General features: G+C 41.1%; 1 protein-coding gene across 14 annotated transcripts in view; it reads right to left on the bottom strand.

Annotated features, from left to right (window-relative positions):
- The window catches only part of LOC309716781 (focal adhesion kinase 1-like), a 64939-nt gene that overhangs the window by 12760 nt on the left and 26462 nt on the right, over positions 1 to 25717 (bottom strand). For 4 of the 14 annotated variants that reach the window (XM_082550803.1, XM_082550815.1, XM_082550808.1 and 1 more), the window contains 18 exons: positions 24899 to 25006; positions 24185 to 24302; positions 23740 to 23770; positions 23260 to 23330; positions 22836 to 22853; positions 22197 to 22253; positions 18648 to 18668; positions 17067 to 17164; positions 16676 to 16760; positions 16466 to 16566; positions 16007 to 16122; positions 15688 to 15788; positions 15470 to 15559; positions 15126 to 15330; positions 7387 to 7498; positions 1700 to 1777; positions 1377 to 1565; positions 306 to 431 (listed from right to left, as the gene is read on the bottom strand). In XM_082550803.1, coding sequence (XP_082406929.1) covers positions 306 to 431; positions 1377 to 1565; positions 1700 to 1777; positions 7387 to 7498; positions 15126 to 15330; positions 15470 to 15559; positions 15688 to 15788; positions 16007 to 16122; positions 16466 to 16566; positions 16676 to 16760; positions 17067 to 17164; positions 18648 to 18668; positions 22197 to 22253; positions 22836 to 22853; positions 23260 to 23330; positions 23740 to 23770; positions 24185 to 24302; positions 24899 to 25006 — 1725 coding nt within the window. Of the gene's footprint in view, positions 1 to 305; positions 432 to 1376; positions 1566 to 1699; positions 1778 to 5138; positions 6065 to 7386; positions 7499 to 15125; positions 15331 to 15469; positions 15560 to 15687; positions 15789 to 16006; positions 16123 to 16465; positions 16567 to 16675; positions 16761 to 17066; positions 17165 to 18647; positions 18669 to 22196; positions 22254 to 22835; positions 22854 to 23259; positions 23331 to 23739; positions 23771 to 24184; positions 24303 to 24898; positions 25007 to 25717 lie in introns of those variants that run through there. The other 10 variants (XM_082550810.1, XM_082550812.1, XM_082550811.1 and 7 more) reach the window with 6 other exon arrangements.

Consider the following 25717-nt stretch of genomic DNA (forward strand, 5'->3'; position numbering starts at 1 on the left):
AAGACATCTTTTCCTTACAGTGAGCACTGACACAATGCACCATACACAACCTCTCAGAAAAGCACAAAATAAATCCAACAAGAACACGTCAAACTTCCTTAAATGTAGCTGCTTTTCCTTTATTGCTGCAAAGAGGCATGTTCAGGGCTGCACAAATGCGCTAGTCTTTAGACATTTTTGTTTACCCCACACAGCTGCTTAAATCTAGCCAACCATACAGAAGCAAGACAAAGTAAATCTCAATTAAATGCACTGTGACAGCATCCGTAGTGTGCATGTGTCAGTTGTGCATGGGTGTGCTTTACCAGCAGCCTTTCCTCCTGCTCCAGCCACCTCTGATCCTCCTCCATCTGCTGCTGTTGTATGATCAGCTGTTCCTCCATTAACAGGCACTGCTGGCCTACACACTGCTGCATGTCTACTGCCCTGTCCTACACACACACATACACACACACACACATCCACACACACAAACGTGCAACAGAAAGTCAAGCATAGCATAACAGACATGCACACCAGCACGGGGACACACAGCCAGACATGGAGATGAACACACATATACACCAGACTGATGAGAGGCTGAACTGAGGTGGTGGACGCAAATACTAAAAACAACTGAGGTGTCAGGGGGGTGTTTCTGTGAAAAAAAACTGGTGTGGAAACTGGAAAACTTTTGCAACCCATTAAAAAAAACAACAACAGTGTGACTGGTGTGTAACTGCCTCCACAGAAGAAACAATATGTTTGTCACACTTGAAAAGATGATTCGTGGCCACTAGTAGAGTTTCAGGTTGTCTAGGTAACCTTTTAATGTATTTATTAGCCTGTCAGGTGTTAATCAATGGTATCCTGTCCTCTCAGTGATTTCCACTTCAATTGCTTTTTTATTTTGGGACTCGCTTTACACTGAAAGCAGAGTTTTCTTGAAGTTGCTGAATTTGAATGCCTTTCTATGACCTCTGGTCACATGACTGCGTTTCACTTATTGTATACATGTAGCGTAACAGCCAGTGACCACAACCAACAAACAGCACAAAACTCACATCACAGCTTAAAATGCTTCTTTCCCTCAGCTATGAGATCACTGAACTCTCAAGGGGATAATTAGATGAATTTTTCTATGACTGTTGATTTTTGGACAAATGTCCTTGTTATTCTATTTGTTTATTATATAGGTTTTTTTGTTTTTTGACATCATAGTTTGCTAATTTGTGCCTGCGTCACATCTTAGTTGAGTTTGCAACTAAATTTCCCTTTTTGTGTATTAATAAAGTTGTCTGAGTCTGATTTCAGAGTGAGTGAGTGAGTGAGTGAGTGAGTGAGTGAGTGTGTGTGTGTGTGCGCGCATGTCTATAAGAGTGAAATTAGAGTCCTACCTCCATCATAGAGCCCCACAGCGCCATATCCTGTCCGTGAGGCTGGGGAAGGAGCTGTGCGTGTGAATGGGTGTGGACATGGTGGCGGGGGTGTGTGTGTGCGTGGTGGGTGTCCAGCATTGCCGCCTGAGGTGGGTACAAGGCGCTAGGCACAGAGGGGAGTGTGTGAGGGCCTGGATAGCCTGCCATCTGAAACCGAAGTGAAGACAGGGACAGAGACACAAGGTTGTCCTTAATGTTTTGATTCTGAAAAATCTCAAGACGTTGATGCAATTATAGCAAGTACACATGCAGTGACAGAGCTGTTGAGTTCGTCTACATACCTGATAGTGTCCAGGATGCTGGGGACTGGGGTAAAAACCTTCACTTGAGCGAGGACTGGGATAGCCAGGTCTACTTGGCTACAGAGGCGGAAAATGAGAAAAAAAGGAAGAGAAAGACAGAAAGAAAGATCAAGGAAAGGTATTTTGAGATACAGAAAGACAGGTGGGAAAAGCAAAGGTGCAGTTATAACACTTTATATTTGTAACAATTATATTTTCTCCAAAGAAATGTTAGAAGACACTTCATTCAGACAATCAACACACAAACCCCCCCAGGAGCTGTTTGTGTGGCCGGGTTAGCTGTCAATCAAAACAGGGAACACCCACTTGGCTGCAAGTACAGCAAGCTGTTAGTCGAACGACTACAAACCACGACACCCATGGAGAACTGCTAGACAACTATGAGACAATCTGCTGCTCACATGTTAGATGTGATGCAGGTGAGTTACATGTTCACCAAGACCTCTCTTTCAAGCACGCTTATGAACTATAAAAGCAAAAGGAGTTTAAAATATTCCCAATAAGCAGAACAATCATCTGCTCTGTGTTGTTGGCCAGAGGAGCAAAGTTTAGTAGAGATCAGCAGCTCTCTAACACAGGATACTCTTCCTCTCACTTGTAGTTTCAGCTAAAAACAGAAGTGCTTGGTGAACCCACGGTGTTGTTTCCTCTGCTGCTGGTTGATGCACAGTTGATGAACTGTTTTCTGGACACATTTTTTTCTTAATGATTTGAACTTCTCTAACACATTGAGCTCGTTTCCAGCACGGCAGTGTTGTAACCTCTACCTTCCACAGTCTCTCATAGTAGCTTTCTCTGGACCACACCTCCGACAGCAAGACGAGAGACAACGACACATGAAGAGGGAGGCAGAATGCAAAGAAAGGCAAAGTGGGATAATAAGGAGACAAGGAAAGAAAATAAAAATGGGAAAAATAAACAGAAAGGGAGGGGGAGAAAGGACAAAGAGAAGCAGACAAGACAAAGACACTGAAGACGAGACAAAAACTGGCTTCAAATGTTCAGACACAGTCAGGGCAAACAATGGAAACGTTCAGCCTGTTTGTGGACAGGCTCACACATGGAAGGGTTTACATGAACAAAACTATATCTTGGAAGGTTAATTTTCCTTTGGCAGTCAATCCACAGGGAGGGAGGTTTCCCTGGGAATACCCAAGATAAAAATAGGAAGATAAACACACAGGGACAGACAGATGGGAAATTAATCACACCGGCTAATAAAGCCAAACATTGGCTAATATCTGCAAAGCTTTGGGTGAATAACTGAATTTCATCATTAATAACCAAATAAAGAAAGGATTTTGGATTAACTGCACCACCTAATGTAAAAACATAATAGTTACAGGAGTTTAGACCATTTGAGAAACAAATAAGCTGATGCACTTCTGACGTTCATGCAGGTTCTGACCATTGCATCCATGTGCAACCAGCTAAGAGGTTTCTATGACCTTGCTCGAAGAGTTGCTTTGAATTGAAAAGGTTTATGTACATGAGCAGGAAATGCCTTCATAAACACCATAAACTTTTTTTGGTGTTTGAGGTAATTGTTATATAGCACTTAGCGTTTATATGAGATATTCAACTCAAGCAGCATCAAATAAAGCACATAGAGTTAAAAGCTCATAGTGGGCCACCACCATGGTACAATCCAAATCTGTTCATCATGTTAGTGTTTGTGAGCCTGTCCCTCTGAAAGTGCTGAGGTGAGATTTGGTCAGGCCCATAAGTATTTGGACAGTGACACAATTTCTAATATGTGTCATAAACATTTACAGGAATATTTTGTTAAATCCCTTGAATTAAAACTGGATTTGAAATCAACTGTGTTCCAAAAATGTACAGATCGAGCACTCTTAGTGGAGTGTTCGGCTAGTGCGCCTTTCGTGCTATTTACCAAATTTATATGCACTCTTTTCATCTCAGCTCCGTATGATAGCCTGAAAACATTTTTGCTGCTCTTCTCTTTATTTTCTTTAATCTAAATGAAACAAAAAAGGAGAAGGGGGGATAGATGTGGTTGAAATGAAAGATTTTTTGGTTTGAGATGCTGCTGATGTACGGTTCAGAGGTTCTGAAATCCAGTTACTACACCTTTGAACAGAGTGTGTCATTTAAAAATACAATTTCTGCACAGCACAGTTTGGAAAAACAGTAAGTGGAATTTTTATTTATTTATTTTTGAATCAATTCAATAATTTTGAGAGACATGCATTGTTACAAGTGTGACGCCATGGCAAAGCTCCACAAGAAAGGAGTGATTAAAGCTTTTCTCAGTGTAGTGATTCACACATTACCTAATAAACAAAAGTTCCCCAGTTCGATCTCAGGAGGACATATAATCATGTCCAATAACAGGAGCTGATCCTGGTTGTGGTGAGGATTGAACTTTTCAGCAAAGAGCCAAACAGGCCAATGTGAAAGCTTGTTCCTCGCTGATTTCTCACCTTTAGAGAAATTGTAGCCATATATATTTATTTTACAAGAAGCCATACACTTCAAGACAGAAAATATGTGAATGGTGTTTGTGTGCTGCCATGAGACTGACCTTTTACCCTGAAAACAGGATTACCTAGAGCTTGTGTGTACTACTACTACTACTGGCTGCCACCCATAACCTGGTTCAAGGTGACAGAGTGTACACATGTGACACACGCAGGCCTTTTACCCTCATCTGGTATTTATAGTTACGGTCTTCACATGTTCATCTAAACACTAGTACTTTGAATATCTTTTCTGCATAGATCTCACTTGAAAAAGATCTCAGTGAGACAACCTGATTTAATAATATTATGCAATAAAGGAATGTGATATAGTACAATGCATAAGCAGGTCCATATGCTTAGAGGGTATTTAATCACAGTGTGTTACTGTGTTACATTTGCCTCTGGACCTCACCAAAACTGATCAGATATTTGTGTTTTTTGATTTAACATGCACTCCACAGAAGTGTCATGTTTGTTCGATTAGTCAGTGTTAGCCCACTGGATTAAGGATTCGTTGAAGGCATTCCTGAACAAGCCAGAAATAGGGTGCATTAATCCGAGGACATGTCAAAACTATGCCCGACAGACGCAAACACAAATATATGTGGCCGCATTCAATCACAGAGTGCAGAGGACGTTTCAATGGCCTGTCCTGCGAGAACAAAGCATGCAAGCAGTCTTAGCATAAACCCATGGAAAAAACTCCCTCCTGCACAGTAATTATGATAATGGTCTAAAGATTAGAGTTTTACTTCTCAGTGGAGAGTATTAAAAAATGCTGCAACTCTCATCCCACTTTATGTTGAAAATGGAATTTAGATTGTGAAAATCAATGTTCACATAAAATAATGTTAAAAAAAAGTAACTATTTACTTATGTTGAGCTACCCAACATGCATCACTAATGGGACTGTTGCAGCGTTTTTCTTTTTCTTTTTTTAAATACGTGCACTCACATTTGTTCCTGTTAGTAGAAAAGCTTTAGTGTAGTTTAGCAGCACACCACCTGCCTTCAATGGTGTAGACTTGGGTCTTTCAGAGCAGAGGATGGAAAAAGGTACGTGGGTAGTTATGGGGAGGTTATGCATTTGGCTGGATGGGTGAAGGTGGGTAGAGGACAGATTACAGGCAGATGCTACTGTGTGTGGGGCAAGAGGGGGGAGCGGGGACTTCTCACATGACTGCACAGCAGGATGGCAGGTCTGGGCGTCAGAGTGCAGTTGGAGTGGAGTACTGCGATTAGTCTGACGGTGGGTATGAGAGCTGCTGTTTCTGTGCAACTGCAGGGTCTTAAGATCAAAATTTGACTCGGGCTGGATGCTATGGAGGGTGTGGGGACAAACATCTGACGTGCTGAAGGGCAGAGAGTTAAAGTTGGGACTGGACTGTGAAAGGAAAGGAGAGAAATGCCGGGGATGGAAGTGGGTGTTGTTTGACTTTGAATGGGAGGAAGGGAGCAGGTGGCTGTTAGTAGGTGGATTTGTCTTTCGTGGGCAGCTGCTGCTGGACAGGCTGTCCAAATGTGTGTGAAGTGGAAAAAAGACAGTTTGTTCTTGAACCAACAGGGAGGAGTAAGATTTGAATTCACTATTTAACTCTGGGTTGCAGGGAGACAAAGAGCTGCTGTAATAACTGCTGTTTTGAGGGGGTGACTCAGGCTGAGGGCTGGGAGAAGAGGAAAAATGCTGCAGACGTTTTAGAGATGATAAGTTGAGAGGATAAGTGGGAAGGTGAGGATGAGGGTTCCCAGTGCAGAGGGAAAGCTGCGAGGCAAAGCACTGTTTTTGATGGCAGTGAAGATGAGAAGGAGCAGAAACACAATCCATACTGAAGGTGGGCTGCAGGGAGGGACGACGGCTGGGCTGCAAACAGAAACACAAAGGTAGAGGAGGGACATGTCGAAATAAAAGTGTCACAGTGTGACAGCCGGGAAGAGATAAAGCATAGACAGAGATGTACACAACTGTATCCTAAGTCATGCAGCAAATAAGCTTACAGATTGTACTCAAACCAATCCTAAAAAGTTGATTGTGTTCATCTGGACGTAGCGTTTTCAGTAGCAGAAACATTTTATTGCTCATCCAACTGACTTCTTCACTTCACTACGTCCAGATGAACAAAATAAACTTTTTAAGATTCCCTTACCTGAATGATTGAGCATGCATCAAGATTCCCAAACCAACAGCTTCAATTCATTATGTTGCCAATGAACCAGCTGTTTACTGGCAAACAAAACTAGCCTGACCCTAACCCTTTAAAAAAAACATATCTCCATCTCATGAACTTCTGCTCGAGACATCTGGCTTTCATTGCAGTCGAAGGAAGCAGTTAAATCAGATGCTAACAGCAGGGTAGCATAAGGCCGTAAGTGAGGATAAAGCAACCAGCAGCTGAGGCAACAAGCTGTGAGGAGTAATGGTAGCAGTTGGGGGCTGGGTTTATGGATTAGCAAACAGAACAGTTAAAGAATTGTGCATTTGTGAGAAAAAATAAGAGACAAGTCTGGTTTTCAGATTGGATGATGACAAAGTAAAAGGAAAAGAAGAAAGAAAAAAGTTTTCTCTTCTTGCTCTTGTCTTGTGTAACAGGGTTTGGTTGTGGTCACGCATTTGCACAGTCATCACAATCATCATAGTGAAAAAGCATAATAGGAAACTCTGGCATCACTGAAATACAAACGGCGATTTGAATGCAGAAAGAAAAATCAAAAATCAAAGACTATATCAAGTTAATCCATTCCTTCCTTTTCAGTGTTAGCATTTTTACAAGGAGGGACGTGGTCACACACACACAGACACACACACAGACACACACGGCACTCCTTGAAAAGTCTGTATGAAAGAGCTTAAATCTTTTTGTTTTGACTTCTGCTATGACTCGTCTGACTGCATCACAAGGGTGCAAACGGACAAGTCATCATGTGAAAAGTGTTAACATAAACTTGCTGATTTCTCCTCTTTAGACTTAACAGTGCTTAACACTTAGATATTTGGGTAATACAACAAGTTGGAAACAAACCTATCACAAATCCAAAAGAAAGAATACTAAAAGTCTGTAATTGTGGCTATAAAGCACTCAGTGTTTGCAATGATCAGGGTGTCAACAGCACAGAAAACACCACTGTGCACTCGTACGAACACAAACGCACAGACACACAAACACATGTGGTGTGGTAGTGTCTTACTTTTGGTGGTGCTTCATCAGACCCTCCAGAATCCCACGAAACAGTGACCTGTCTCCTCATCTCCATCCTGTTTCTCTCCTTCTGCTGGACCTTCTCTTCCTCTAATATTGTGCTAAAAGAAAGAAAAACAAACAGCAGGGTACTTGCATACACTCATACTCAATGATGCATAAGCACATATGTAAATAGGCAGGGGTGACTCTGTCACAAATATGATAACAAACACTTGAGCCTGTTTATTAGAATGCAGTCCCGTGTTACAGAGGTCCCTGGTATTTAACTGTGAATAATGATGATGTCCATCCACGTGCAGCATCCAGAGGCACGTAAATGAAACAGTTACTCCCACTGCTGCAGAAAAAAGGCTTTTGCATTCAGTGTAGAAATTTTATCTCCGCTCATATAAACGCATGCTCTTAGACTAACACACAATTCCCACTTTTTAGGGTCTTTCCCCACTGGCGATTCTTTACAAGCACGCTGCTGGCTTAAGTGGTTTTCTGCCTCCCCCTGTAAATATGAAAACTTGCTGTGAACCCCATTTAAAAGGCACACACTGTCCTCAGTATTAGTTTTATTACACTGTGCTGTGTACCCACTAAAAGTCATGCATTCCTCGCACTCTGTTTGTACAGACTCTCCAAGCAAAAACTACTTAAGTGAGAGTAAAATCAAATATCATTTTGTTATGAAATGCCCTACTGCTGCTTCTTTATGCCTCCACAGTTTATCCCACATAAATCACTCTCATGGGGCAGCTACTCTAACGCAACAAATTGAATTTATTAGAACTTTTGCCTAATAAAAATCATCACCGTCTCTCAATTTTCAGTCTTTGTCAGTTCTTTGCTGGCCAACTGTGCCAGCTCGCTAAAGCACTTAATCATTGACTCGCATTGCTTAAGAATGGACTGAATCACTCACAGTTTAAGAAACATCCCACGCCCCAAACCCAACATTTTTAGGTCTAGCGTAGCCAAAGATACCACATTGAATTTAAGCGATAAAATTACTGACCCGTTTCCTGGGAAAGCAGCAGTTAGATGAAGCCAAGCCCCGAATCCCAGAGGGAGAGCAGATGGTTTACTCTTTTTACAAAACAGAAAACTGAACTTCTATTGAACAATCCAGCACAGCACCCTCTCCGCACCGCCACGTGCTCTTTCTGCTCGCCTTGCCTCAACAAGGGCAGGCGCTATTTCTAGCAGCATCGTTACGCTGTTCCTGTTCTGTTGTCTCGTCGATTGTTTGCGTGTCCTTGCACCTGCCCGAGTCAGTCTCCAGTCTGCTCTGCTTTTCCATCACACTCGAGATCCCTCTGACACACTCAAACACGGCGTAAACATAGACTTGTGTGAACCGACAGTCAGCAGCTTGATTATTGAGCTTTAAAACCCATTATTAATTACAATTATCTAAACTTACAGTAGAGGCAATCCTTACTTTACTCAGCTAAAGACCTCAGATAAAGTTAAATCCTTTAGCACCAGTTTTTCAGCAGTACCTTTTACTTCATAATAATAAACAGTAGTAATCCCAGCATGAACAAATACAGATACAACACACACAATTACTTTGCTAAAACTAAACAAAACAACCTAACTGTTCGCGATTGATTTCCCAGTCTTTCTCTGATTATATATTTAATGTGTGTGCTTTCTTTTTTAATGTAAGCAGTCAGCAAATGAATCTGCCAGTCTTGCTTAGCAGTTGAACAGTAAATGACATCGCATACATGCAACAGCAATACCATCAACACCTGGCAACATCAACACAGACCGTCTCCTACCCCCACCTGCACTGCACCACCTGGAATAACAAGGCCTCCTCAGTTTATTTACGCAGGCCCTGCGGACTACATATTCTTAGGGTTTCGAGCAACACATTGCTCTTAATCTCACATACTCTAGTTCTCACCTGAGAGCTCCCAGTATGACCACGACTGAAGATTATCAGGATACTAACATACATATGGCATCATGATGACTTGATGAGTGTGAGACTTTGCTCAGTAAAGTCTATAGTCCATATTTAAATCCTCCATCAAAAAGGAGTCACTGCTGTCACAGCATATTTATGCTTTTGTGAACGAGCCAAGTTCTCTAAAAAACAAAATACTGGCAATAAGCCTTCAGACTGAAACTCTGAAGACAAAAACGTCAAAGAGCATCAAAGAGGAACGCCAGAAGAACAACTCTGGTCAAAGGGATACTAATACAAGCTCCTCTAATAGCTGATTATATGCTAAATGAAAAGAGTTCTTCAAAGCCTGACATCACAACACTTAGAAAAGTCAAATGAGATAGAAGTGCAAAGAGATCAGACAATACTCTACCTTAGGGGAAAAAAAAAGTGTCCACATCCGCCCGAGCACCTAGGAAGAATTAAAGCAGCCACTAGATGGGTGATGGCCCGACAGCAGTCAGCACTAATACTTTACTGAAGGTCACCGTGAACTGCAGAGGATATTAGCATCACTAGAATCACAATGCCTACTTCTTCATATGGGATTGCATAAACCTGCTCTGTTGCAGCTCAGATACGTTTCGCTGCTGGGATAACGCGATCTGATCTTCGTAGGCTAGCTTTGACCGTGAGGAGTGCAGCGTTGCAGTAACTCTGCTCGGCTTTTTCCATTCTTCTTTAATTCTATCTGTCTTCTCTCTCCCTCACTCTCTCTCTCTCTCCCTCTGTTCTTTGGTAAGCTGTGGCTCATGGCAGCTGCACACTGTGTAAACACACACACACACGCGCACGCACACACACAGACACACACACACACTAGTAGTAGCTGAGAGTTGCATATTTGGCAGCAGGGACCTATAATTGATATTATGATATAAAAGCCAGCCAGACTGAAAGTAAACCAAATCGTATAACCTTATATGGCTCCACTTTCTCCTATTAATAGCCAGTGACCACGTCGAACATGGTCAATATTGACTTGGTAACCAAGACACTGGCTGAGGCCCACCGAGGGCTCCTTCGCTCTCAGCCATCCCAATTTGAATAAATGCACTTAATTTTGCCCGCTTAGCAGCCACACTGCACATGCACTTTTCCACACTATGTTCTCACCCTGTTAAAACATACAACCGCAAACATATGGAAGCATGTGTCAAAGTAACGAGCGGATTTCTGCGACGTGAAGGCCTCCAACTTGCTCTGAGCCAAAAGGAGGAGATGGTAAAAAAAAAAAAGCATAAGTCAGGGGGGGGGGGGGGGGGGGGGTGCTGGAAAAGGTGGTAAAGGGAGCCTAACAGAAGCAGAATTACAGGAGAAGCAGGAGAGCTGACACTGAGAAAAGTGGAGGTGGAATGTGAGGTGTGAGTCATGCTGGTTTTAAGCAAAACTCATAAAACCACAGGAGTTAAATATGCGCCCTCATTTTCCTGTTTCTGTGTAAGAGAGTAAAAAAAGGTTAAGGTAGAGAGAGAATGTGCACGCTGAAGGAAACAATGATGGCATCTTGTTCCGCTGCTGCTGCATGCTCCACATGTTTCACACAGTAAGAATGTGACTTAAAATGTATAAGGTACACAAACTAAGTGCAATATGTTTTGTCAGGAGGGATTCAGTCAGTTGTGGAAGCTTAGCTGTCATGAAGAGTTCATGAAATGACTAAGGAGGGCCTGTCTAGACTAAATAACTGATAGCAGCGCTTGCAGACTCCTTTCATAGCTCTCTTAAAGACTAATTTCCTGTAGACTATATGCAAAGGACAAAAATAAAGGCGAAACAATGTTGACAAATTAACCTGAACTCTATCTGCAGCATGTTCTATTGTTAAGTGACACCTGGAGAACCAATGTCACGATTACGAGAAACAATGAGGATATTACTTCAATGAATATGTATACCAAGCATCGTCTTTATAGATTTTAGAGGTTCAGACTGCACTCTAATAAAAGTTTCATATCAGTCTTCCTAATCTCATAATCCATTTCTTTCATTTCCCATAAGGGGCAATGCTGAAACATCGTTTCCAAAAAACTGCAGGTCTGTTCATGCCAAAAGATTATGAACTGTTGAGTAATGACGGGTGGGTAAAGCATTGTCCTTACTAGCCTCTACCTAACCCCACTGTGTAGCACAATGAAAGAAAATATTCATAGTATATGTGGTAATAGAAGAGTCAGATTAAACTAAAGCTCCTGATCTGCTACACAACGCCGAGCAAGAGGTCTTAAAAAGTGCTGTAAAGCATGAACATACTGTAGCTTAAATAAATAATTTCAACTTGTTTGTGTGGCTGTTTTTCTGCATGTGATGGCTTATAAATTCAGTCTCTTTCTTTGACTGTACCTGAAGATGATGACAGCTGACATGGTGACCAGATTATAGGCACACCCCTCTACCTGAGACTGTGCAACTGTAATGTCTTGATAAATGATAAATGGTGAATATATTCGAGCCTTCCCATTAATAAGAGACACACTAGTCTGGGGCTCGGACTCGGGGAATTTTAAAATTACCAGCAGTGATGTCTGGTACTGCCTTATCTGATCGCAACACGCCCGGGATTTCGCGGAAAATGCGATCTATCCTTGCAAAACCATCTCCAGGCAAAATCTAGTAATGAAGCCGTGATGTATCATCTAACAAGGAAAGGCATGACTGAAGTTGCTTACTTGTCTCTGTCAACATCACAACTCTGTTACCATGGCAGCCATAAAGTCATCAGCCCAAACAGAATGCAAAGTGCACCCTGCTTCATACCTGAACAGGTTTGTGTTACATCCTGAGCAGTAAAGGACCCTTTTGTGTGCACTCAGTTAGGCTGTGAAGACTATTAATATTGTCAGTTGGATATCCTCTCACTGGTAAAAAAAAAAAAATAAAAAAATAAAAATAGGTATCTGAAAATATGTAAACAGTATACTTTGTAACATATCAAGAGAAGTTGTAATACTTGCTAATACTAGCATTATCCTTAGTGCTGATTAGTTGCAGAAGCTGTCTGTGCATATATATAAACTCAGGGAAGGAGGACCATGGAGGCTCCCTCACTTTCATCAGCACCAGTATTATCATTCCGTTGCTTGTATGGGTTTACAGCTGGATCGTTTCATCCTCTTTGAGCCATGGATTTAGGGACTCTGACAGGTGGTCAAAATGACCTGCTCAAGATCAAACTGAGCATCAGAATAAGGAGGAAAGTTGATATGTAGGATCTTTTACTGACTTGTTGATGCCAGAGGTCAGAGGAGAATTGCCAGACACTTTGAGCTGAAAGGAAGGCAAACCTAACTCAAATAGGCACTCGTTACAACAAAAGCACAATATGTTGATGGGCTACAGCAGCAGAAGACCAGACTGGGACTTATGTTAGCAATTCACACAGGCTCACCAAAATCGGACAATAGAAGATTGAAAAATGTCACCTGGTCTGATGAATCTTGACTTCTGCCAACATTTGGATGGTAGGATCAGAATCTGCCGTAAACAACATGAAATCATGGATCCCTCCTTGTATCTATAGAGGCAACTCACTGTCAACTATATATATTTAACTTTGTGCAATGTACTGGAAGTTATTTGCACATATTAGAGCCATTTCGTTATATTTTATTACTTTGTAACAGATTGTAATATTTCATTACTGTCTCTGGGATTTATAAAGTATTGTGATTCAGGCTGACTGTGATGTAATGATGTAATAGTGTGGGGAAGTTTTCATGGCACACTTTGAGCCCCCTTGGTACCAATTGAGAAATTGTTGCCCATGTTGATCAAGATCAAGACAGTTTTGAAGCCAAACCAGCGGTACAGCATACCTAATGAAATGCCAGTGAGTGTGTGCTGGAATACAAATGTTACCTATAAAACTAGTCTACGAGACCTACAAACTTGTTTAAACAAGCCAGAAAAGAAATACCTAAGCTTGAATGAACAAAGAATCTTTCTTGGCACCCACAGACATTTTCACAAGTCAGACTGTCTGTGGTTAATATTTCATTTTGGTCTGATGTTAAGTCATCAAGAAAAACAGAAAACTACAAGACCACAGTATGTTTCAGACTTTCAAAAGTGCATCTACAGCGTTTCCTCGTTTGTCCCACTGCTAGTGACACTGCCGTGATTACAACAGACTGAGAGTGACACCTGCTGTCAAGCAAGTGTAAAAATACTGACGGCCCCAGTGGTGGTCCTCAGCCTCCTAGAAGGTGCAGCTATGGTAATCAAAGGTGCGTCTTGAGTTATAGCATTCAATAGATTCTCAGAAAACTTGACCTCTGATCTTGAGGTCACTGAGTTTTAAACGTTTCTAAAAATTTTAATAGATACACCTGTGGTATCAATTTGCAGAAAGTAGAACAGAAAAACATCCACTGGATTTCACAACACATTTTCACCTATAAATGACATAAAAGTACTTTTACCTTTTCAATGTATTCAGATTACCTATTGTTATTTTTTATAAATCCAGATGGCAATTGGCAATTTAAATTTACATAAAGGTTCTCTTTCTAATACGATAATGTAACAACTAAGTAAAATAAATGTGCCACTGCAGTCATTCTTCAGCTTTCTTCACCAATATCATTTAAACCAAAGCTTACTAAAAAGGACGTGGATGGTACACATGAAGTTGGGTAAAAAATACTGACGGATCTGAAATACAAATATTTGTGCTTCTTTGGATTCTGACCCTATATACATGCGTCCTGCCAGCTCACGTGCTGTAGGTGCCACCCTTTTTGTACAGCTGAGTCTACTCTAATAAGTACTACTCTAGTAAGAGTATTTAAGGCTAGAAAAAGGGGATCTGTAGAGCCGCAGAGCATTTTTGTTTCGCAGCTAGTGAGCTGTGTGTGGTGGCTGCTTACTCCTGCTCTGTGGGCAAGTGTGTGTGTTTTGGTGATTTAACCTTTTTGACTTTTCTGATTATTGACCAATTCCTGGGTTTGTTTGTTTGTTTTAACCTTTTTTTAAAGGTGACAGCAACTTGTCTGTTTCTTTCAGTTTAATTAGGAACAAAAATATTAATAAAACCTTTTAATTTAAGAATTCTGACTCCACATCTCCTTTTGTTTTTGTTTTTTAACCCGACACCTTTTGTGACTTTTTAACAAATGGAATATAACATGTTATCAGCATAACACCACGCCATCTTCAGACTTATTTACATCTGTCAGAAGTGGTGCCAGTGGTAAACCTGCATGCTGTTGGGCTCTGAGCACAGGTCCTGCTAAAGGACATTGAGCCCTCATGATACCATAACGGAGTCCAATCCTTTCATTCTGATTCAGATGGTCTGTTTAGGATTAGCCTGCTCAAGGTCATTGTAAGGTTCTGCTCCTCCTGTTCCTCCATGCATAAAGGAGCAGATACCGGTCCTGCTGCTGACGGTCCTGTAACAACCTCCCTCCTGGTATCTGCTCTAGATTTGAGACTGTGCTCAGAGACAAACCTTCTCAGAATGACACATATGGATGTGCCATGTCGCTAGAGCCGGACTACCTGTAACCTGAATGGTCTGTGGCCACCGCCACAGACCGTTTTGTTTTTGTTATCTCGATCTCTGAAGTTTAACTGACTATGTCATTGTCTTCATGACTGTTTCACTCATTTCTTTAGGGTTTAATTGAGACGTGTCTATAAAGTAATGATGGTTTAAGGTTCCTGCAGCATAGTTCATTCAAGCATTCAAACAAAAAAATCAATTTGCAGAAAATCCACACTCAAAGTGCCTCACACACAGTCACACACAGTCTCTCAGATCACACGCCACTGACCTCAGCTGTGTTTTAAGTTCATTAAAGCGTGGCCTCTTGCTGGGATCGTACGACCAACACTTTGTCATCAAGCTGTAGAGAGTAGGAGGACACTGAGGGGGCATAGCCAGTCGCTCGCCATTCTCTATCCTGCCTATGACATCGTTGTTCTTCACACCCTGGAAAGGCTTGATGCCATACATCAGAATCTCCCACATGCAGACACCTAAAGAAAGACAAATAACGTGAGTGAGAATGAGACAGCTACAGCCTACAGGGGTCGTAAAGCAAAGACACAAAGCAAGGGTAAAACAGAAGCAGACTGGAGCGGGACAAAACTGAAGCAGCACAGACTTAAAACATACCAAACATCCAGACATCACTGGCTGTAGTAAATCTTCTGAAGTTGATGGATTCTGGAGCCATCCATTTAATAGGCAATTTACCTTTAGATGCTGAAAAACAGAAATGAAGAAAACTGTGTCACACTTCACTGATCAGGTCTGCTATGAATAATAATGGAGCTTCTCTCTGCCGGATCACAAAGAAAGTAAGACAAAGGTGGCGATGCTTTTTTACATACCTTTATAATAAGAGCTATCCTCCATGTATCGCGACAGCCCGAAGTCTCCCAGCTTCACACAGTCAACCGTTGATACCAGCACGTTCCGCGCTGCGATGTCTCTGGAGACGTCAAAAAGGAATTAGAGGAAGAGAAAAACTCACTGATATAATTTTTTCTATTCAAATTCAGTGGTCGCATTCATATCTAACATGCGTTTTCTTTTTTGACAGAACAACAGTGTTTCAGTCCAGTAGGTGACAACGCCACCTACTGGAATTATATTTATTTAGTAATTATGAATATTTTGCTATATTATTTCTGTATGGCTCTTTCCTACCTGTGTACAAATCGTTTGCTCTCTAGATACGCCAACGCTGTGCTGAGCTGGTAAGAGTACAAGATGAGAGTAGCCAGATCCAGACTGTATTTCCTCACCTGAAGAAACGACCGAAGCTGTGTAGAAAAACACAGGGAGATACTATATAAATAAAGCTGAAACGAAACACAATGAGAAAACAAACCAGAAAGCATATACATGAGTTAATGTATAACACCCATAATATTTAACCCTGGGGAATGTGAGGAAATAACTGACAGAAAAGTGTTTATCATCTGATCTGTTCTTAAACAAACACACAACAGGGTTACAGGTCACGTCTCAAAAACTCTGATCTAATTTATAGTTTCCAGTTTTTAAACAAATATAGAAAACAGCAGGGCTCACATACCACATGCACAGGGATGTAACTGTGCTTTACACAGATGCAACTTATACATATTCTTATTAGTGTCATACCTCTCCAAATGTACAGAGCTCCATGATGATCCAGACTGGATTCTCAGTGATGACTCCCATCAGCTTCACTATGTGAGGATGATCAAACTGACGCATGGTCACTGTAAGAAACACAAGAGGGAGGAGTCAAACAATTCCCCAAAAAGAAACCTTTTTTAAAAACTATTTAGAGGGTACTATGATTTTACTGCTATGAGGTCAGCATCTTACGTGCTTCTTGGAGAAATTTTTCCCTGACACTGTCTGATGTTGAGTTTTTGCACGTCTTCACTGCCACAGACAGAGCTGGGTTCTCCTGCAGGAAACGCATCCAAACAAGCAAAATCAGCATCATTTCAACACCAACACGCACCATATTCACTGTCTGCTCCACAGAAGTCACAATCAAACTCTAAACAGTTTGCAGTTTTCACTAAAGGGCCTTTAAAATAAATACTGTTACCTATTAAATTTGTTCTACAAGACCATCCCTTTATGCTTCTCTGGTACAAATGCTTTGACTGTGCTATGTGTCGTTACTGTGATATGACTGAATCAGTTTAGCCTCTCTTGAAAGTGAGTGTGCAGAGAGAGCGCGAGAGAGCAAAGACAACAAACGTACCGGGCTGATGTAAATTCCTTGGTGGACGTCTCCGAACTGACCCTCGCCTATGCAGCGTCCCAACTCGATACGATCCCGCTGAATCTCATAGTCCCGCGCTGGATGCACAAAATAAACACGAACACACACACAGATGAAAATGAACAGAGTAAGCCTTCAGATCAAAACATACACAGATTAATGTCCACACACTGGGCTTGCATTAACCAAGCTTGTCAGAGCACTTTATAGTATTTTTACAGCCTGTCTAAACAATCTGTAGGTTAAACAGCTTAAATACGCATGTTTGAGGTTAGTTTCAGACCACACCATGGAAATAAATTGAATTCTGTCAGATGCAATATTTCAAAAATCTGACCTACTCTGACAAGCTTGAATTTATAAACAAGCTCACCATCAACAGCATGCAACAAGAGCATCAGCAAACCACAGCCAGACATGCCATGTAACACAGACAAACAGGAGCCAATTACAATGAGCATGAATTTCTATGTTGATTCAAATGTAATATGGATAAAGTCAGGTGGTATATGGTGAAAACTCTCAAAAGGCTCACAGGCCAACAGAAAACCTGTTGCTTTTGCTCGGGACGCAGATCACTGGAACTGTAGCAGCTCAATATTCTTTGTGTTTTCTGTCCAAAGTGGTTGGTAAAAATGAGTTTTTTTAATCTTTTGTTTTAGGTTGGTCTGTGAGATGCAGGCTGTTGAAAGCTGACGTTTCCTCATGACACTGCTGACCTGACTTTGTCCATGTAATAAGCTTATGAATAAAGCACACGTGAAGCCATAAAGGTCACTTTACTGTATTCTCTGCACTTTTATGACAATCATGGCTGTTCAAGCACATGGGCGACTTTTAGAGACAAAAGTTTCTGGGCAGTAAAACGTAGCAGCGATGACCTCAATGTGGAAACAGGCTGCATGAAAAAGGGAACCCTAATTATTGCTTTTGCTCTGTTCTCTGCCTCTAAATGTCACCCGTGTGGCTGACGCTTTCAAAAGTCCAGTGTTAAATAATGCAGTAAGACTATCCTGTTTGTTAGTAGTCTGGGTTTAAAATGTTCCAGCGTATAAATGTATGCATCTATTTAAAGCCGTCCCTCTCACTGCACTTACTCCTCCAGGCAAAAATTGCAATAAGGAGGATGCTCTGAATCAACTTGCCTGGTTACAAAAATATTTCTGAACACCTGCCATGTTTCTGTTACTCTGAGCAGTGAATAGTGTTTTAACAGCGGTCGACTGTTTATATTATTATTGATTTTTCTGCAGAGTAACCTAAGCTCATTCTCAATTTGTTCCACCTTTTAAACACAGACAAAAACAAGATCCAAGTCCATTTGGGTTGTCTCACTTCTGAAGCTACCACCAGTTTAGCAGAAAGTCACAGCACATCACACATGAGCAGAGGGGTGTTTGGTGGTGGGGGGAGGAGGAGGGGGGTCCAATCAACAGGGTAGAGGTACAGACAGAAACTTTTTTTTTTCAGTCACAAGCAAACGTAAAAGGGTCACAACAACCACCAAGTCAAAGTGCCATCACAGTACAACCAGAGTTATGGTACTTTTTCAATCATTACCTTGGTCTAGTCCATAGTATTCTGGGAAAATGGGTTAGTGATAAGAGACAGAAATAGCTAGCTGTGAGTACAGAGAGCCACATGTTGTTACTGGAGTCTCTACTAATTAGGTCAGTGTTACTTCAACAGCTGCAGCGAGTGTGAGTGTAACAGTGATGCTGATGGATTAGAGCTACTGTAAGTCAGAAACAGTGTTATCACATTAAATAACTAATAGGTAAGACAAATAGATAAAAACCTTCCACTGTATAACTGCTGCAGTGATTCATATGTTTTGGTGGTCGACAGGTTATTTAACTCTATTTAACCTTAACTCAGTAGCTTTTAATGTCTTAAGAAACCATATCAGAAAAAAACATCCCGGGGTCTTTAAAAAGCTGTTACTCAGTTTCAGGGTCAAGCTCCTTGCCTGCTTCAAGCAGATTATTAAAACTACTAAAACTGGGTTAAGAACTGTTCAACGGATTAAAACCTGGAAGGACAGCTGTGAAACATCACCAGAGGAATGTGGTCAGGAGAAAAAAAAAATCTTGAATATGATGTTTAAAAGTGAAAGTAAGAGCATTTCCACACGCACAATGTGAAGAGAACTCAAGGGACCAGTGGTAGTGACTTGCCAGTGAAGCTAATTTGAAAAAAGGCTTCAGTTTGGTGGAGAGCACAAAGACTGGACTCTGGAGTAATGAAAAAAGGTCATGTGATCTAATAAGTCCAGGTTTACCCTGTTCCAGAGTGACGGGTGCATCAAGGTAAAAAGAGAGGCAGATGAAGTGATCCATCAATCACGTCATTGTTTTGCTTACTATAACAGTCCGTGGGCGCACTGTTATGATCTTGGGCTGCTTCAGTTGGTCAGGTGTAGGCTCTGCAACATTATGTGCCCAAACAATGAGGTTAGCTGGATCTACTGAACGACCTGACAATGTCAGGATTCACTGGGATCAAAGCGGGAAAGAGCAAGCCTAAACCCTGATAACAGTCTTTGGGATGTGCTGGAGAAGGCCAGTCCGACTCTTCCATCGTCAGTACAAGATCTTGGTGGATAATCAAAGGAACACTGGCTAGAAATAAATGCTGTGATATAGCATACAGGCCCGACAAGCCCACAGCACATGTCATCACTAGCTATATTAGAAAGGTGCAAGTTACAAAGCAAGCAACTTGCTAGCCAAATAGTGAACTGCTTGGAAACCTGCCGTTAACACAACCAAAATACTTATTAGCACACTCAAACTACCCAAGTACCAACATAAACAGCTGAACTTGACCTTTTTGGAGAAAAAAAACAAAAAAAGCTGAATGAGCCACTTGCAGTTCTGATGCAAACGAATGTTTCAATGCTTTTTGAGATTAGTAAAAAGCATTGCTGCTGTAGTTATTACTTTGGTACTGTGTTTACATGTGTAAGTCCAGAAGACTGAACTACAAAACTATAATTTATGAATGATCAAAAAGCAAAGCCATGTTGGGATTCAGCTGCATTCTGCTTACATGGAACGAGTGCTTACGATATTCAGGCAACATTTTATGGCAGCTTGAACAGGCAATTTGTCAAAACAGCTTAAAAAGAAAATACACTCCATCTTCCTATCCCACATTAAGCTGATACTGCCCGTCTACTCTGCCTTCTTATGCTGCCTATTCACCACAGCCACACAGCATCGAATTCAGCTTAACATGAGTCTTAAGCCTGGTTCACAGGCATCGCTCAGCAGCAACAGCAGCACAGCAGAACCTCTTCATATATATTTCTTATTTATTCAGCAATGTTTTAATTAATGCAAAGAACTGTTCAGCCTCCATGTATGACACACAAGGTCAGACAAATGCCTACGCTGATGTCTCATACTAAAAATATTACCAGCCTTTCACACTGAGTGCTATCACGGGAGGAATCAGTCATTTGTAAATGTTCACTAAAAATGCAGACAATGCGCGCATAATACGTCAAAAGAATCTGAGGAAGCTGCGGCTCTTGCCAAATCTTGTGGGAACTCGTGAAAATAAATATAGACTGCGAGTGTAAAAATACACACAGAATATGGTCGAAGTGGCTTCCCCCTTTTAAATAATAATAATAATGTGACCACGGAAAATGTGATCATTCACACAGGAGTCTGACCAGATCAAAAACCTCTTGGAACATATCTAACTGCACTCAAATTCATGCTTTAAAATTATGTCAAACAAAGGAATCTTTACATCAGGTCTGCAAGGTGACTTGATTTAATTTCAAGTGCTGGGTAAACTATTTAAGAATAAAATAGTGTGCAAACGTCTTGAGCTACCCATTTTTCTTTATATTGTGCTTCCAATGATCCAGACTTTCTTGTCTGGGTGATTTATTTATTTTTTATTTACTTTATTTTATTAAATTGTGGGCATTAGTTCTCCAGGCTTTTTGAAGGTCTGACCTATGAATGATTCAAGCATAAAAAGGCGCCCAACTAAAGGGATGAGCCAGTGTTGTGTTTACACAAAAACACAACTTGATCTATTACAAAAACACAAAATTTGTTCCCATTTTATTAGTTGAATCGATGAACGATAGTTGAACGATAACACAGTTTGAGAGGTATATAAAAAAGAGAGCTGTTAGCCAGAAACTTTGCATATATTGGTATGGTGTGCAGTGTGACTTCAAAAAATTTGAGGAAACTGGACAAGTTGATGACAAAAGAAGTGGCCTAAGCATATGCAGCTAATGAGCAGTTTTTTAAGAAAGCAAGCAAAGAACCTCAGAGATCCATGAGACCCTTGAGTTGAAGCCTCATGAGAAATGGTGTCAGTGGAAGGATGGCTGTAAAGATTCTTAAGGGAAACAGAAATAAGGGTGAGGTACGCCAAATTACTCAGAAAACTGACTGAAAATCTGTGACAACAGGTCTGATGGAGCGATGAATCTAAATGTGAATTGCTGTTGATTTTTTTGAGATAGTGTAGTAGTGAAGAGTAGACAGGAAAGCAGACAGAGAAGACGAGGAAGAATCCTGTATTCAGCCTTGCAGAATATATGGTCATCCTGAACTACATTAGCACCCAGTATTGCTAGAGTCTTTTTCACCATACAGCACCATCTGAAAACTTGTATTTCCATGTATGCATGTTTCAATAAATCACCGCTCCCATTTTCCAGTTTCAAATCACAGTATATACAAATGAAGGGGTGGCTCAAGACTTTTGCACAGTACCGTATACCAAGACAAATTAAATAAAATACAAAGATTTTCACAAGTGAACGTGTGCTACAGTAAAGAGGTTCCTGACTCCAATCTCATCCAAATTTAACTCCAAAATTCATCTAAAATGCCACCACACTCAGACAACATGCCTGTTCATGGCTTTTAATCTTCATCTATAATGAAATCAACAAAAAGAAACGGTGAAGTAGACAGAGTGTAAACAAAGTCCCTCTATAAAATGCCTCTGATACAAGTCTGACACGGTCCACTGATAGCGCAGACACAAACAGCTATCACTGCCTCGCCACTTGTCACTTTAGCTGCCCACAACATTTATGGGTATGTGTATCAGCGTATGTCTACTTACTCGAAGGCATGGTGTAGGTGTCCTCCTCGTCTATGATCTCAGCATAGTCGTCTGTTTCTGCAGAGCAAAGAAAAATCAGGATGAGAAAAAGAGCCGAGAACAAATCAACAAGTTCTGAGCTGATGACAAGCTTGCATCTAAAAATCACTACAAAGTTCTCGGTATCAATGATTTAACTGTATAACATGCCACCATGTCTAAGACCTTCCAACATCACTAAATAACTGAGTCCGGTGAGCACACCTTCACCGAGACAAAGACTGCAATTTGCAACATTAAGAGATGCACCATGATCAGAAAGAGCTACCTTGCCAAAAGCCCGTCACCATATCCGACTCCAAACACATGCACAACAACTGAAACGTTCGTGTACTACAGTGTGGCCTCACACAAGGAGTGACACGGAACAATTGAGAGGGAGAGAGAGAAGAGGAAAGGGGAGGGATGGAAATATTCTTTCTTTCCAGAGAAACAAGCTGGAGAAAAACAGGTTTAGTCATGGAGAGAACTAATACAGAGTCGAGCAGGGACAGAGAGAGTTAGAGAGATATTCTCCACACATACGGCAGCCTTAATGAAGATACAGAGCAGGAATTCCACTGTTACTAATGAAGGAGGTTTAAAGAAAATGCAGTTTACCATCGCCACTAATGTGACCTGCAGAAGCCACAAGCAGCATGAAACACAAACACCGGGGGAGAAACATGGAGAGAAGCATTAGTTTTACCGTTAATGGTTCTAAAAGGTCTTTTTTAAAATGTCATTTTAAGTACACGTGAATGAATCTGAAGTCAGTCGACAGCCTGAGCAGAGACAGAGTGACAGTGACTAAAGCTCTCCACCAAGACATCTGGCCAGACAAGGACTCTTCACTGCGCACACAGATGAGGCTTTATGTGGTAACAGCACTCGCACACATATCTGTGAACCCTTTATCTAACTCTTAGCCGTCACTGTCATTCATGACATTTAGAGCAGAGGACAGAGAAGCACAGTGACAGAGGAGAAATGGACTGGCTAGCAAGAGGAAACACGACGGGGGGGGGGGGGGGGGGGTTTATACCTGAGACGCAAACTGCTCGAGTTCGTACTCCGTCCATCCGCTTTTCCATCCGCTTCTCATGGTTTGAAACTCTGGACCAGAGAGAAGAGAATTATTTTGGGGATTTGGCTCACATTGTCTTAAGACAGAATGAGCTGCTATTTGCAGCTACGAAGACAGCGGCGCAACAAGGGAAACGAAGAATCCTCCCACATCCTGTCATGTGTGCTTCTTCAAGTGTCAAACATTAAAAACCAAAAAGTTTCTAAAGTTTACAGAGAATATTATATTTACCTTATAAGCAATTCAAGAATCCATGGATTTGAGACATGTTTATGCTCACTTTAGTTTCAGAGTCATAACAAAATGCGTGAAACCCATAATAACCACCCAATCAATCAAAGAAAAGATAACAGGCTCCACTGGTAAAAGAAGGAAGAAGATAGCTTGTTTTCACTTAACACAGCCCTGAACGAGCATAAAACAAATTAGTAGACTTACTTTGGTATAGATGGCAGAGCTCTGTCTCCCTCTGCAGAGACAAAATCCACAATTTAATTGGTCACAGAGCAGACTGACTTCATGCTAGAGCTACGATTTCACAATTTCTTTGTAGCCATAGCTATTTTTAGGAAACACTAGCCAGACACCATCTGGTTAATCAAAGTGACAAGCATAAAGCCTCACTAGTCACAATCAAGACTCCACCTCAGTCTGAGAGATGACTTGACAGCGATTTCAATGCGGTACTATTTACAGTGTTTTCTTTTTTTTTAAGCTACTGTTAGGATAGAAACAATAGAAACATGACCACAATCATCATCTTTGCACAATCTTACCGCTACAAAGCTACAAAAAACAAACAAACAAAACCCAAACAAACAACAACAACAAAAAAGTGAAACATTAGACTATAATATAAAATCTGCACAGCTGAACGTCATACCTTTGTGGACCCTGACGATGAAGGAGTGAGTAACTGAGGAGACGAGCCGACAGTAACCGTCAATCAAGTCGGCCATGTTTTCTGCCGTAGTCAGCAATGCTGTAGTGACAGTGAGGGGCTATACACACACACCCACAGAAGGATTAGTGTAAGAACGGGACAGAGAGCTACTTCACAGTGACACAACGAGGGCTTTATTAGGAAGAAGGCCTCCTATTAGTGCGTGCACACACACACATACAGTCCCATATAGACACATATCCCTGCTCCAATACTGTGGCAGTGACACGTTTTCTGTAAGCCTGCTGCAAACACACAGTCAATATGAAACTCAGGCTCCTCTCCTTTTTCCTGCAGCTCACCTAGTTTTTCATGCGTTTTAATATAACTTGAACTATTATGTTTAAGTAATTCTATACACAGTCTATTTTATAAAGTAAACAGTGACATTAGCATTCATCAGCTGGATGGAAATAATCTCTGTGACAAGTGTGATTTCATCAGCAGCCAACACAAGCAGGAAAACAACATCCACTTATTGGCACAGAGACTTTGCATTATATGCATTTTCAGTGAGAATGTACATGAGCCACATGTTTGAGAGGAAACGCATACAAATAAGTGTAACTCAAATTTAAACAGCAATAGGTTATATTTCACATTGTAACACACACAGAGAGCCAGGTGAAGAGTATACAGGGTGTGTGTTTTTACCTCAGGAGCTCCGGCCACATTCAGCTGCAGCATGCCTTTCCTGTCCTTCTCGTCCAAAGCAGAGTACTGGATGGACTGCACCTGATTAAAGTTAGCTAAGTGTGTGGGCTGCAGAGACAAAGGCAGAGTCACAGTCATTAAATACATCTGGAAATAGTCAAAAAGAATCTTTAGATATTTAAAGCCTAAGAATTATAAGAAACTATTCTGCATTATATCCTGTAACGTTTCAAGCAAAAATGAAAATGGATGTCAGTCAGCTTGTAGCACTGGATTGTATTGTCTACCTCAAGTTTCTAACATTGCTTACTACGAAGCACAGCATCAGTGAAACACGTGGCATGTGAACTAAGTGAAAGCGTCAGAAATATGACTGCTGCACTAAGCAAAGAGGAGCTTTCTCAGCGTCAAACCATGTCTAGACAGAAGGTCTCTAAGGAGGCTGTGCACTGCACTCTAAAACACTTTACAGAAACTTTATCAGCTGTATCCAAAGTACAGGCAAAGTGACCACAACATCAGAAGATCAATACATCAAGTTTGGTTCACTGACAGATAGAAAAGCAACTTCATAACAGACATTGCCTTTAAAATATTTAAAAAAAATGCAAGACTCCAGTCAGAGGAGTAGTGCAGAAAGAAGATTATCTGGATCTCTTCTCATCTGCACGAGTTGAGGTCTATAAACCGTTTCTCAGGAGGGGAAACACAACAAACGCTTGGTTTGGCATTGGAAAAACTCCTACAGTATTTACTCAATAATCAAACGTTTGACATGACTGCAGTACCTCACTTTAGCTGCACAGCGTAGGCCTACTT

The sequence above is a fragment of the Aulonocara stuartgranti genome (genome assembly GCF_965226115.1).
Source record: "Aulonocara stuartgranti genome assembly, chromosome: 11".
NCBI lineage: Eukaryota > Metazoa > Chordata > Actinopteri > Cichliformes > Cichlidae > Aulonocara > Aulonocara stuartgranti.